Source organism: Equus przewalskii, chromosome 26 (assembly GCF_037783145.1).
Source record: "Equus przewalskii isolate Varuska chromosome 26, EquPr2, whole genome shotgun sequence".
In the NCBI taxonomy this organism is placed as follows: Eukaryota; Metazoa; Chordata; class Mammalia; order Perissodactyla; family Equidae; genus Equus; species Equus przewalskii.
This window is the reverse complement of record NC_091856.1, coordinates 10,813,772-10,828,687: the sequence shown is the minus strand read 5'-3', so window position 1 is coordinate 10,828,687 and position 14,916 is coordinate 10,813,772. Positions and strand designations below refer to the sequence as shown.

Below are 14,916 nucleotides of genomic sequence, written 5' to 3'. Positions count from 1 at the left end.
ATTCATAGAACTATGCACTAAAAGAGACAAAATCAATTTTACTGTATGTTTTACTGTATGATAACTTTTAAAATAACATTAAAATATTACTCTTATCTCCAACCAAAAAAAAATTTGCATTGTAACAAGAAGAGTTCAGATTATTGGGCTTTACATGAATTGCACCCAGTTTTGGGGCAATCAGGCATTCAATAAACACTTGTTGGGTTTATTGCTGACCATTTTCCCATCAGAGTGACACACTTCTTTAAGATGTTTTGATATGCAATGGGTTACTGCTGAGTCTTCCTGACCTGGGAGCTAGGCTGTCTTTATAATTTAACCAAATCTCTGATATAATGCATTCACTGTTGCTTTTATAGTTCATAAAAACATCTCAGATCATTATGGACCACAAGCAGGCTTGAGTTGGAACGTAGGCTTTGCTACATATTAATTGTATGACTTTAGGCTTGAACCCTCTTAGTTTAACTTAGATAAGTTTGCTATCTTTAAAATGATAATAATTGTGGGATTTAATTGAAGTAATATATGAAAAAACCTCACAAAGTTGCTGGCCCAAAAAGAGTGATCAATGCAAATCTTCTCCCTCATTCTTCTCTTCCTGTATTGTTTCCTTCTTCACTCCTTTACCTTTTCTTTTCTTCCCCTCCCCTATTTTCTTTTTCATTCTTCTTACTGGGTTCATGGCAAATTTTTATATGTGTGCATTCGTGAACTCAGACTTACCATGGTAAAGAAATTATTATTATTATTATTATTATTTAATTCTTTGAATTCTTACAGGTAGAAGACAGCAAGTAAAATGGAATGGGAAAACCAAACGATTCTGGTAGAATTCTTTTTAAAGGGGCTTGCTGATTACCCAAGGCTTGAGCTACTCTTTTTTGTGCTCGTCTTAATAATGTATGTGGTCATCCTTCTGGGCAATGGCACCCTTATTTTAATCAGCATCCTGGACCCCCACCTTCACACCCCTATGTACTTCTTCCTGGGGAACCTCTCGTTCTTGGACATCTGCTACACCACCACCTCCATTCCCTCCACACTGATGAGGTTCCTCTCCGAAAGAAAGACCATCTCCTTTACTGGCTGTGCAGTGCAGATGTTCTTCGGCTTGGCCATGGGGACAACAGAGTGTGTGCTCCTGAGCATGATGGCCTTTGACCGGTATGTGGCTATCTGCAAACCTCTGAGATATTCTGTCATCATGAGTAAGAATTCCTATGTGCCCATGGCAGCTGGCTCCTGGTTTGCAGGAGTTGTCAACTCTGCAGTACAAACTGCATTTGTGGTACAATTGACCTTCTGCAGGAATAATGTCATCAATAATTTTGCCTGTGAAATTCTGGCTGTCATGAAGATGGCCTGTGCTGACATCTCAGGCAATGAGTTCATCATGCTTGTGGCCACGACATTGTTCACATTGATGCCCCTGCTCTTGATTGTCATCTCTTACTCATTAATCATTTCCAGCATCCTCAAGATCCGTACTTCTGAGGGGAGAAGCAAAGCCTTCTCCACCTGCTCAGCCCACCTGACTGTGGTGATAATATTCTATGGAACCATTCTCTTCATGTACATGAAGCCCAAGTCTAAACAGACTCTTAATTCAGATGACATGGATGCCACTGACAAACTTATATCCATGTTCTATGGAGTGATGACTCCCATGATGAATCCTTTAATCTACAGTCTCAGAAACAAGGATGTGAAGGAGGCAGTAAAACATCTATTTAACAGAAGGTTCTTTACCAAGTGAATGGAAAAGGTATTGGATTGTGAACACATTACTGAAACTTGAGGATTACGCTGGAATCTTGATTATTTTTACCTTTTTACTTTCATATATTATTTAAAAATTTTTATAATGACATATAGCATTTCAAAATTATTGTATGTTCATTATGGAAAATTTACAAGATCTAGGAGAGTAGTATGAGGAAAAGAAAGAGATCACCTATTACTCTCATCCTAGGAGACTGTCACTTTGAACATTTTGAACAATATCTTTCATATTTTGTGTTTATTGCAGTATTGGAATTGGGTGTTATATGTCTTTTTATGTTCACGTTTTTTACATAAAATTATTTCATGGGAAACCCTTCATTAAATCTTTCAAAATTAATAAATCTGTCTGTTGTGAAAAAAGAAAAACAGAAAAACCCAAAAACACTGCACCCACATTTTCCAGTGGAAAACCTTGTGAGATAGTTTCACATTAATCTCTAAATCCTCCTAAGCCATTAAATACTGTTTTCTTGTTCAATATTTAGAAGATTTTTCCTGTGGAACTCTAAGAATACTAGGCATTTGGGACTGCTGAGAGAAAGTGTAAGTGAGGCTTAAGGGCAGGGCCTATGCAATCAATCAGGATATCTTTATTTTATCTCCTTCCTTTGTTTCAGCTTACTTGTTATCTTTAGCACAAAAAATTTTTTGCAAAATTAAAATTGAGTTCGAAAACCAGTCTACTGGTCTGAATAATAATGTGGACAAGTTTTGGGTTGGATGGGGGTCATATCATTGCTCATTTAGAAGCAGCCAGATTTCTTTGATATCCTGAGGCAATGCCAATACTTTTCCAAATCTCAGAAGAAGAATATCCAAGCTCTTGATCTGTAGTGAGTAGACTTGCATTCATGTTCTGTTTCTGTTACTATACTCCTTTGTGACCTTAGCGATCTGAGGAGCAGAGGATTGGGGGATGTTGGGCAGGCAGTGACATTATTTTGATTTTCCTTGGCTTTCTTTTCAAATTTTTACTCTATCTGAAGAACATTTATAGTTTACAGCCCAAGATGAATGAGGAAGTGTGTTCAGGAATGAGCCATATTGTAGGAAATCCATTTTGGTGGAGGAATTTTATACTGAGAGATCAGTGCATTCAGAGGATGTTGGGCATAAACATATTTTACATAGACAAATAAGAATTAAGTGTGGAATTTTGGGTACATTAATTTCATTTTCCAAGTTCACTTTTTGACCTATATTTAATTACCTCTAGCTTCCATCATAGTTATTCACAGATTAAGGCTGTAAGAACCTATGAGTTCCCATACACCAGCTCATAGGACTTTTCCTCCCTAAGAATTCCAGGTGGGTAGAACACCTCTGGAGTCAGGCTTAGTATGTTTGACCCACAGGCCATCTTGGATACTCAGACTCAAATTTTATATTTTTTTCACAGCTTAAGTCCAACTGTTTCCACAAACTCTCTGGGATGACTGATCTAGGTCCTAATCTTATATCAGATTTATAACATTTGAAAGAAAACTAATTAAAGCAAGTAGAAATTTTAATGCGCACATTTCTCACAGGAGAAGACCAGGAAGAGTTTTCCCCCTCGCAGGGCTGAAGAAAAGAATGACAAGTCACCTGGCTTGATGTCCCTGTGTGCTCAGAATTGCTGGGCAAATATGCTATTGTTATGATATATTATTTAATACTTGAGCCTCTACAAGTCTTTGCATTCAGAAAATATATTTTGAAGACTTTTTATGTTTCCCCAATTTCTCAGTTAATTTTTCTTAGGTTTTGTGATTTTGAAAATATAAACTTCCTGAGAACACTGGGAATTACTGCATGAAAACACTCCCACACTATCATTTAATAATAATAGTAAATGAAATAATTCCTTTCTGCTTAAACAATCCAGAATGTATTCTGTTATTCGTAACTCAGCCCTGATTGACACTTACAGCATCTGAGGCCCTCTTTGCTTTGGTCTGTTTAGTTTCATCTTCCACCAACCCCCACCTGCCTCTCTGTGTTCCTGTGATGCTGAGTTTATTTTGATTTTCCTGCCTTCATCATGATATTTCCTATAGTTCACCATTGGTGTTATTGTCTCCTCTTACTTAAATATCCTTTCCTATATGACTTGCCTCTCAAATTCTCATTCCCAAATTAAGAATCAGTTCAGGTATTACCTCTCCCAGAAATTATTTCTTGATTCTGAGTTACTTTGTCACTTATACTTCCATAGCACATTAAGCCATCATTTTTATTGCATCTTTACCATGTTTTATTGAAATCATCTGATTACATAGATATTTTTCTCACTACTTATGGGATTCGTGGAGGTAGAGACTGTGTCTTGGGCATTTTTATATTTACAGAGATTCTTACTGTGAGCTTCACTGAGTAGGTGTGCAATAAATTCCATGTAAACAGAAGAGATTAGAAAATATAAAACACCTAATAGAAATATGGTTAGAGGACATGAGTATAGAACACATTTAAATGGAAATATAGCTAAGACACAAAAAAGTTCAATATGCCTAGTAATTAAAAATGCCATTTAAAGCAAAAATGAGATACGGTTTTAAGCCCTTTAGATTAGAAAAATAATCTGAACTATTGACAATCCAATGAGACAAGAGCAAGAGAAAATCAGCAACACCATCCTACTGGTGGGAGTATGTGAGTATTATCTTTTAGATTCATAAAAATCTTCATTCATTTTGACCTACCCATTTCACATCTAGAATTCTATCCCGACAAAATAATTTGAGCTTATTTTGTTAAAAATAAATTTAAAAAAATAAAGGAAAGTAAAAGAAAAAAACTTTCCAAAGTGTCTATCCTTAAGGTGCTTCAGTGGATACTCAGGAGAGAGAGGCAAATGATTTTAGCCCGAGTCTTTAGATTGTTTTACAATGAAGATCAGGCTCCTTTGACCTATGGTTTATCACTAGATTGATCAACTATAATTTATCTTCAGCTTTGTTCTTTATACCTCTGTATATTGCCTGAGGAAATGATTTCTTTCCTCGTCTTATTTTCTTTTCCCTTCTCTTTTCCTTTTCCTTCCTTCCTTTAAAAAGAAATTCTTTCCTCTTTTACGAGTATATTACTTTTAGAATATTTACAATATGTATTTATTCAAAAAGTCAAGATGTACTATAAGCTGAATCCATAAAGTGAACAGAAAATTTGTTTGTACAGTAAATAATCAATTATGCTTCAAAAATTGTGTGTGTGTGTAAGAGAGAGAGAGAAACATTGAGAGAATGAGAGATTGAGAGTGAATTCAGCTGGCGAAGTTTGATGACAATACACGAGCCCCCTTCTAATTTTGTGTACGAAATAGAGTAACAGGCCTGCTGTAATTGGGTCTTTAGGGCTTTATTTCTGAAGTCTCATTAGTTTTATACGTATTTCATCTCTGAAGCAATTTAAAGTTGTGCATAGAGGTTTATAGAGGTCCTTAAGAACATTTAAACTGTGTCCTAAAGCCTAATGCAGATTCTTTAGGTATTTATGCGTCTCTGCAGTGGAACAGTGTTTCAGCCTGGGCTTCAAGGAAAGTTGCCCTATTCCTAAAATTTATTGCTAAATATTAATTTTCTCCCTATGTTAAACTGGAAGAATATAGTGATACTTTGTCTGAACTAGAGGAATTTATCCTGGAAATCACACCCTTAACAATCCTATTTCTATAAATGTCAGCAAATCTATGAATTTCTATGACAAAATGATTACTCACCAGTAGCTTCCCCTTTGGAGGTTCAGCTCCTAGTCATGAAGATTGGCTGCAAGTAGAAAAGCAAGAGGAGAATATCTGTTTTTGCTGCAACCTAGAAAAACAGGCAACCTCTGGTTCAGAGATACATTACTGCAAAGACAAGAAACAAATTTTTATTGTCTATAAGCAAGAGTTGGACTGATGGGTTAAGGGTGTCAAGTGTGAAAATGGGATGTTTTTCTCACTGAGAAGAGATTGATGTTTGAAAATGGAATTTAAGGGTCTAATCACTGAGATATAGTAGGAACAACAAGAGCTATGAGACCAAAGGAGAAGTTCTGCATGCAAAGGCAATTGTGCAACAAACTGAAAGGCATTTGCCCTGCAGGTGTGAATTACTTTTTGTCAGTGTGTAACTTTTTAGTGCAGTACCAAGTATTTGGACGCTCTGTCATCTGCTTTAGCTAATTGAAGCTCATTACACAGTAGAGAGCTGCCTCTGTGTTCTGCAGTATAAAATTCATAACAAACAAGTCTTTCCTGGTCCCCAGCAACAACGCAGTTCCATTTGATTCGGTTGACTGAGAACCAGGTGAATTATGTGTCAGGTGCTGTGCTGCAGACTCTTTATGCAGAGGTAACACGTGAGTAGGATACTATGAGAAATTTGGTTTTGAAAAGAAAAGTGAACATAATCATTTCCTGAGATCTGAAAAGATAATTTACCAAAGCAATGAATAGCCAGAAAGAGACCTGGTTGACCATTATCCTAGTGTGCTTGCATGCAAAATTGGTGACTATTTTGAATATTTGCTTTTCTATTATTGGCTCATAATTATAAAAGTGAGTGGCTTTTCCTTTTCTTTTTTACTTTAAAAAGCTTGCTAAAAATGTTAAAATACCCTTGGTCAAAAAAATGCTAGCCATGTATTTTAAGACAAGGAAAATGCTGACACCTTTCTAAAACCCTATTTTATTTATGGAGTGAATTGAATTCTTTGGGTGATTTTTCCTTTTTGCCACCTAATTTGCTGGCATCCAAAGGTTTGGAGTGAGTGTGATAAAGTGTATTAGGATTTGTATGTAAGATGAAAATAATACCATTTATCAGAACACTGTGTGTGATCTGATTAAGCTTTTAAGCTACATATACCTGACCTCATGGATGACTGGTTCAGAGATGCCAAAAGACTCTTAACAGAAGGAGGAACCATAAAAGCGAGGCATAAAAGAAACAACTAACAATGGGAACTAATTGAATTACATGCACCATCTCCTTGAATCTTACCAACAAATATATGGTATAGGTACATCCTTATCTTCGTTCTATAGCTGGGGATGATTATGATCAGAAATATGGCCAGGCCACCTAGTTAATGAGGGGCAGAGACCATGTTTGAACTAAGCCTACCTACAAGGTCCGTGTTCTTGACAATATTATGGAATATGATTGATTAAATATCAGGTAGCATGGAGATAGCTCATGGAACAATGGTTTTTGCAGAGATGACCTTTACAGGTGTATGTATAATCTCTATTGTTCAATGACTGCCACATGTACCTAATGCCCTTTGGGATCTCAAGTGGTTTATATCCTTACCCAGAAAAACTGAATAATTCTAACTGCAAATTTTATATAAAGCTAGAAAATGGTAAGAGCTGGGGATAGGAAGAATTTTTGTTGTTGTTAGTGCCCTCCAGTCAATTCCAACTCCTAGCAACCCAGTGTACAGCAAAATGGAACCCTGCCTGGTCTTTTGTGCCATCCTCTTACCTTCTGGTGCTCCATCAGACAATGCTCACCTGCTATTCATAGGGTTTTCGTGGTCAATGTTTTTGGAAGTGGGTGGCCCATTCCTTGTTTCTAGTCTGCCTTAGTCTGGAAGCTCTGCTGAAACCTGTCCACCATGGGTGACCCTGCTGGTATTTGAAATAGTGATGGCATAGTTTTCAGCATCACAGAAACACTTAGCCATCACAGTATGACAACTGAAAGATAGGTGGTGTCATTCCCTGACTGGGACGCAAACTCAAGCTGCAGGCTATGGAAGAGCCCAATCTTAACCACTGGACCACCCAGGAAGATTAGAATAGGGAAATTGTGATGGGTTTGGAGTGATCCTATTATGTCGCATAATTGAGAAGATGGTCCTGAGATTTAGAGCAAAGTACCTCATAAAGTTAGGTGGACAAGGGATTCTGAAGAGGGAAGGCTCTTGGGACTTGAGAATGGAACAAGAATAATAGCTAACATTTATTGAGCTGTAATTTTGTTCCAGGAATTTTACTAGCTCATAAAATCAGTAACATATTTACTGGAAAGGAAATGATATGGGTAGAAGCATAGACCCTTAACCAGGTCAAAGAATAGCTTAGAGCTTGATGGTGGGACAGAAGGTGGATATGGGCCTGGAAATCCTAAAGATAGCATGTAAAGTGTCTTGAGTATTGAGAATGTGACTATATTTAAAGTACCTTCTAGTCTTCAGCAATTTCCATTTAGTGTGTGATACTGAACAAGTGAGAACAATTTTCGAGCATATGTGGTTGTGTCCTATGGCAATGGATGGTCTCATGTGGTGTATCACTGGAAAAGTGAAAGGAGAAAGCTTGTGAATCTCACAGGCAACTATTTAGCTTAAATGTTATTTATTTTATGAATAGGTAATATATTTATAAGGTTCAAAATTTTAAAAAGGTGCTAAATGATATACTGTAAACAGCCTATCTTCCATTCCTGTTAATAAGTTATCCATTTCCTTCCCTAGAGATAACAAACTATTCTTGTTTATTTTTCTAGAGATATTCTGTGTGGATTCTGTGTGGGAGCAAAAAGGTATGTATATATATACATACACACATACATACATAATCTTTTTTACACAAATGTTAGTGTGCCGTATAATCTGTTCTGAACATTACTTTTCCACTTAATATTTCTTGAAGATCTTTCTATATCAATGCACAAAAAGCTCCTTATTCTTTTAATTGCAGAAGAGTATTCCATTATTTCTATGTCCCCTTCTTATGGAAATTTAAGTTGTTTTCACCTCTGCTATTACAAATAATACTTTAATGAACTGTGTGATAATTACCTAGAGGTAACCTGTGGTCAAAGGTTAACTGTATACATCTGTGATTTTGATAAATATTGCCAAATTGTCCCCCACAGAGGATGTACCAATTTGTGTGTCCACTGAGAATGTGTAGGAGTGCCTGTTTCCTCATCCTTAGGAGGCAAGGTCCTTAGAGATGAAACCATGCCTCGTCCCTATGAGCTATCAGTGCATAACCACCCAAAGAAGAGGTCACAGTGAGAGGGGTTAGGAAATTTCTCTGTTTGGAAATTCCCTGGGATTTTGGTCGCTGAGTTTTTCAAGCATCCTTTTCAGCTAATATGTGTACATGTATTTATGTTATGTAAACTTTAAAGGACCAAATGGAATAAATAATGTCAATTAATAACAATCATAATTCGTATATACATATGTATGTATAGAACTAATATATATTTTTGACTTTATAAGTTATGTATTATACATATATTTGTTATATATAATATGTAAATATACATTATATATTACTTATAATTATATATATTATTTCCCTACATATATTCTTAGATGTAGACTTGGTAGGTCAAAACTCATGCGCTTAAACAAATAAATAAAAAGGAAGATATTTGATGATCTATAAGAATTCAGGTAATATATTACTCACATTTTCATCTGAGGAAACTTCTGCAAATATACTCTAACCAAACCAAATATAAGTAAAATACAGTCCTCAAGAGAAGAAAAGAGAATGATAAGAGAGAGATACCAATGGTGATCAATGAGGTATGTATATTGATAAATAAATAAAGACTGAATGTCCAAGTTTGTATAATGTAAACGTTGAAGAAGAACTCTCAAAAAGACATATTATAAGGACATTATAAACACTTCTAAATAATCCCAGTAATGTGGGAATTTGGGGATGGGGATAACAATGGAGGCATAAAAGTTTCCTTGTAGTTCTATCTTCATTTAGTGTTTGAAGGATAATTTAGGAGATTAGATAGCACTCTAGTAGAAAACATAGTTAATTTTTGTGACCAAATGATTGAGTCCTGTAAGTCAAATTATGAGAGTAGAGAAAGAGAAGGTAACGACTTTTGGAATGGACAAAATGAGTAAAGCTAAATAAATGGTAGAGCCAAGACTTAAACCCAAGCCATATGTCTGCAGAGTAAAAGCTCTTAGTTGTTCATTTTGCAGAGAACATGGCTCACAGGCTACAATACCTTGTCATCTAATTGACAGTACTAACACAGCAATTTGAGAGCAGTTGGTTTTGATACTTTATATTTTGCTAGGATATTATTCATAGAATGACATAGAATGATAGCAAATGTGTTATCAAGGGGTTGCAGTTAATCTTTATAATTCTGTGGTCTCCCTTATATGAGAATTTCTATCTCTTTTTTCATTACTATTCTTAACCAATTTTTTTTCTTTATTAGTGTCACAAGGAGTTTTCCTATATTATAGGTCTTCTCCAAAAAGCAGCTTTTGGATAGCTTATCCTTTGCGCATTTTTTACAGTTTCTTTTAAGAGAGTATTCAGTCTGCTCACCTTAAAATATAATTATTAATGTACTTCCTTTTTTCTTCCATATACTTATGTTTATTACTTACTTGTTTTGTATTACTGCATTCTCTTTTTTCCCACTTCCTTATTTTTGCTGATTAAGTTCTCATTTACTCATTTTGTCCATTTCCTGAGATTGTGATGCACAACTTCTGAGGCAGGGAAGAACTATTTGCATCTTTAACAAGCGTCTGTTATTTCCAATTTAATTAACACAGAGACCCCACTTTGAATATCATTATTTTGGCAAGAGTGTGCTTAATCTCTTTTTAAAAATCTATTTGAAGTTATACCATACCAGTCGTTAAGAATACCATTGGTTCAGGGTTTTTTTTAATTTACAAATATATTCACACATATTATAATCTCTATAATTCTCTGAGGAAAATGAGTTTCATAGGTATAAAATATATATAAACACATTTATTGAGCGAGCTAATATTCAAATGTGCATTTTCTAACTTTAAATCCCTTTTTTTTAAACTATACCCTATAGCTCTCCCAAAATTATGGATGTTGCCTAAAGAATGGAAATCAGGCATCTTTTTAAAATTAATGCACTCCAGGCAATTCTAATGTGCAACTGAAGGAGAGAACCACCTATTTCATACAGTGCTTCCAAATTTTAGTATACAGATGAATCACATGGGGAATCTTTGTTAAAGATTCTGAATCTGTGGGTCTGAAGTGGGTTATAAGATCTGCATTTGTTACCATGTATCCAGATGCTGCTGCTGCAGTTTGTCTGCAGAACACACGTAAGTAGCAAGGCCTTTTAGACCACCTCTCTCCAATACCACTGGAGTGCTTCAGTTGTGTGTGAGATTGTGATTGAATAGTAGACAATGCAAAACTAAACATTCTGGTGAGACTTGGAGGTGAGATTTCTGTCTAAATGTATTACAATCAGTTTTGTGTTCTTTAGATGTTTAGATATACAAGCAACCAAACTGCATACAAGAGTCTGCCTTTTATTATGTCCATACAAGAGTCATTCCTTTTCTAATTGTTGAATTTGCATTAGGATCCATATTTTATGAAAAGGAAATTTGAGGTCAACTCAGGCATCTGAGTTGTGCAGCAAAGAGCATGGAGGAAATGACTTTGTTTTGAAAAAAATTTAAAGAGTAAATATTAGTAGATGATCTTCTATATAATAACTAAATCAAAGAATATAATTTTGAAAGCACCTTTTCACCCGCAAGGCATTCTACATAGCTTTAAAAATATTCCTAGAGGAAAACATAACTGATACAACGAATGAGTTACTACTTAGTGTTTTTTTTTTTGAGGAAGATTAGCCCTGAGCTAACTGCTGCCAAGCCTCCTCTTTTCACTGAGGAAGACAGGCCCTGAGCTAACATCCATGCCCATCTTCCTCTACTTTATATGTGGGATGCCTACCACAGCATGGCATGCCAAGTTGTGCCATGTCCACACCTGGGATCTGAACCGGTGAACCCTGGGCTGCCAAAGCGGAACATGTGCACTTAACTGCTGTACCACTGTGCCGGCCCCCTACTTAGTGTCTTCAAACAATGGCTGTCCTGTAGGTGTGACATCAGGATCAGGGCAGAGTGAGCTGTTGCCTTAGCCTCTCCCCACTAAGATACAACCAAAGGACATTCATCAGCCAACAGAGGACACCCACATAGCCCAATAGGATGTCTGAGAGATCTACACAGCCATATGTCTGAAGGTGGGGTGCTGGATCCCCAGGAAGCAGCAGAAGGAGGTGAGTGGATCTCTTTGCGCTCCACAGCAGCTCCAATCTGAGGCTCAGGACCTCATTCAGTGGCCAGTGCATGACTCTTGGAGGAGGCAGGGTAGCAGACAGTTCTCTGTGGGGATGATTTTGCTTTTGGAGTTACATCCCAGCCTGTGGGAATGCTCCACACCAGAGTAGCTTGGCCACCACATGGGCACTCCTATAAAGCCCAGCAGCCCAGGCAGGTCACCTGTGATTACTAAACAGGCTGAGAAAAAGCCCCTACCCTACCCTCCCACCTGGGGCACCAGTTCAGCCAGTCAGGCAGGGCAGCAGAACCACACCAGAGTGTCTGTGCCTGTGTATGGGACCTGCCAAGCAGTGGTGGCTAGCAAATGCAGATGAGCCCTATGGACACAACTTCCAGCAGACATGGTGGGTTCAGAAAGTACAGCTCTTGCCCCACCCCAGTGGTGGGAGGTAGAATCTGTGATCTGATACCACCACTATGCACTGGCAAAGGTCTACTTCATCAAACACTATGAAGAAATACGTTAACATTCCAGATCAAAAGGAAAATGACAAGATAAAAACCAATCCTGAAGATAAAAATTTCACAAACTAAATGACAGAGAATTCAAAATAGTTATCATAAAGAAACTCAGTAAGTCACAAGAAAACTCAGAAGGATTGTTCAATGATCTCAGAAGTAAAATTAGTGAGCAGAAAAAATATTTCACCAAAGAGATTGAAACTCTAAAGAAAAAGCCAAACAGAAATTCTGGAGGTGAAGAACACAATGAATGAGATATAAAACAATCTAGAAACCTTAAAAAACAGAGCTGATGTTATGGAGAACAGAATTAGTAGTTTAGAGGACAGAAATACAGAAATGGTTCAGGTGGAGGAGGAGAGAACTAAGACTAAAAAGAAATGAAGAAATTCTCTGAAAAATATTTGACTCAATTAAGAAATGCAACAAAGAATTATAGGTAGTCCACAGGGACAGTGTGGCAAAAAGGAGCAGAGAGCTTGTTCAAAGAAATAATAGCTGAGAACTTCCCAAACCTGGGGAAAGAACTGGAATTACAAATAAAGGAAGTAAATAGAACCCCTAATTACATCAATGCAAAAAGACCTTCTCCAAGGCGTATATTAGCAAAACTGGCAAAAGTAAATAACAAAGAAAACATATTAAGGGCAGCAAGGCAGAAGAGAATAATCTACAAAGGAACCCCTATCAGGCTTTCAGCAGACTTCTCAGCAGAAACCGTACAGACCAGGAGAGAGTGGAATGATATATTCAAAATACTGAAAGACAAAATCTTTCATCCAAGAATACTCTATCCAGTGAAACTATACTTCAGATACGATGGAGAAATTAAAAGTTTCTCGAATAGGCAACAATCTGATGGAGTTTGTTGCTCCAAAACCCTTCCACAAGAGATTATCAAGAATGGCCTCAATGGACTACTACTCAGCCATAAGAAATGATGAAATCAGGCCATTTGTGACAACATGGGTGGACCTTGAGGATATTATGCTGAGTGAAATAAGTCAGAGGGAGAAAGTCAAATACCATATGATCTCATTCATAAGTAGAAGATAAAAATGACAAAAAAAACCCCCACATAGCATTGGAGATTGGACTGGTGGTTACCTTTTGGGGAAGGGGGGAGGGGAGAGGGCAAAAGGGGTGATTAGGGTCACATGTGAGGTGATGGACTATAATTAGTGTTTGGGTGGTGAACATGATGTAATGTATACAGAATTCGAAATATGATGTACATCTGAAAAAAATAAAAATTAACAAACAAACAAACAGAAAAGAATGCCCTCATACCTGAAGCAAAAAGGAAAAGTTTTACAAAACCTGGAGCAAGGTAATAGACAAAATTAGAATTTTGCAGCTTTCTATCAGAATAGGTTAGCAAACAACAATAACATTAAAGATAAAGGGAAGAATAGCATCAAAAATAGTGATAAATGCTTCATTTTCTTGACAAAGCCTCAGCACAAAATGGAATAATTTGTGACGATAACTTAGGGAAGAGGAAAGAGATGGAAACTGATTAGGCTAATGGTGATAAGAGGCTATCAGAAAATGGACTATCTCATCTATATGAACTTTTATATGATACTCATGGTAACCACTAAACAAAGAATCAAAACAGAGACACAAATGATAAATAAAGAGAAAACTGAGAAAACCACCACAGAAAATCACCAAACTGAAATGTCAGTGAGAAATACATGAAAGAGAAACAAGGGAAATATAGCACAACCAGAAAACAAGAGATCAAATGGCAGTGTTAAGCCTTCATATATCAATAATCACTCTAAATGTAAATGGATTGAATTCTCCAATCAAAAGACACAGAATGGCAGGATGGATTAGAAAACAAGACCCAAAAGTATGCCTCCTTCAGGAAACACATCTCAGCTCTAAAGGCAAACACAGGCTCAGAGTAAAGGGATGGAAGACGATATTCCAAGTAAATGGCAGACAAGAGAAAGCAGGTGTCGCCGTACTTATATCAGACAAAGTAGACTTTAACATGAAAAAGAAAATGAGAGACAAAGAGGGGCATTATATAATGATAACAGGGACATTCCACCAAGAGGACATAACACTTATGAATATACATGCACCTAACACATGAGCACCGAAGTACATAAAGCAATATTAACAGACCTAAAGGGAGAAATTAACAGCAACACAATAATAGTAGGGGACTTCAACATCCCACTTACATCAATGGCTAGATCATCCAGATAGAAAGTAAAGAAGAAAATAATTGAATGAAATGAAAAACTAGACCAGATGGACTTAATAGATATATATAGAACATTCCATCCCCAAAAAACAGCAGAATACACATTCTTCTCAAGTGCACATGGAACATTCTCAAAGATAGACCATCTGTTGGGAAACAAGGCAAGCCTCAGTAAATTGAAGAAGACTGAAATCATATCAAGCATCTTTTCCGAACATAATGCTGTGAAACTAGAAATCAACTACAAGAAAAAACCTGGGAAAGACACAAATATATGGAGACTAAACAACATGCTGCTGAACAACCATCAAATCAATGAATAAATCAAA

The 14,916-nt window shown here is 36.6% G+C and overlaps 1 protein-coding gene across 1 annotated transcript; it reads left to right on the top strand.

The window, feature by feature from the left end:
- Positions 1–792: 792 nt before the first annotated feature.
- LOC103555522 (olfactory receptor 13C9) lies at positions 793–2,159 on the top strand. Its single transcript, XM_008527145.2, has one exon. It carries the CDS (start codon positions 806–808, stop codon positions 1,760–1,762), a length of 957 nt encoding a protein of 318 aa, XP_008525367.1. The 5' UTR covers positions 793–805; the 3' UTR covers positions 1,763–2,159.
- Positions 2,160–14,916: the final 12,757 nt, after the last annotated feature.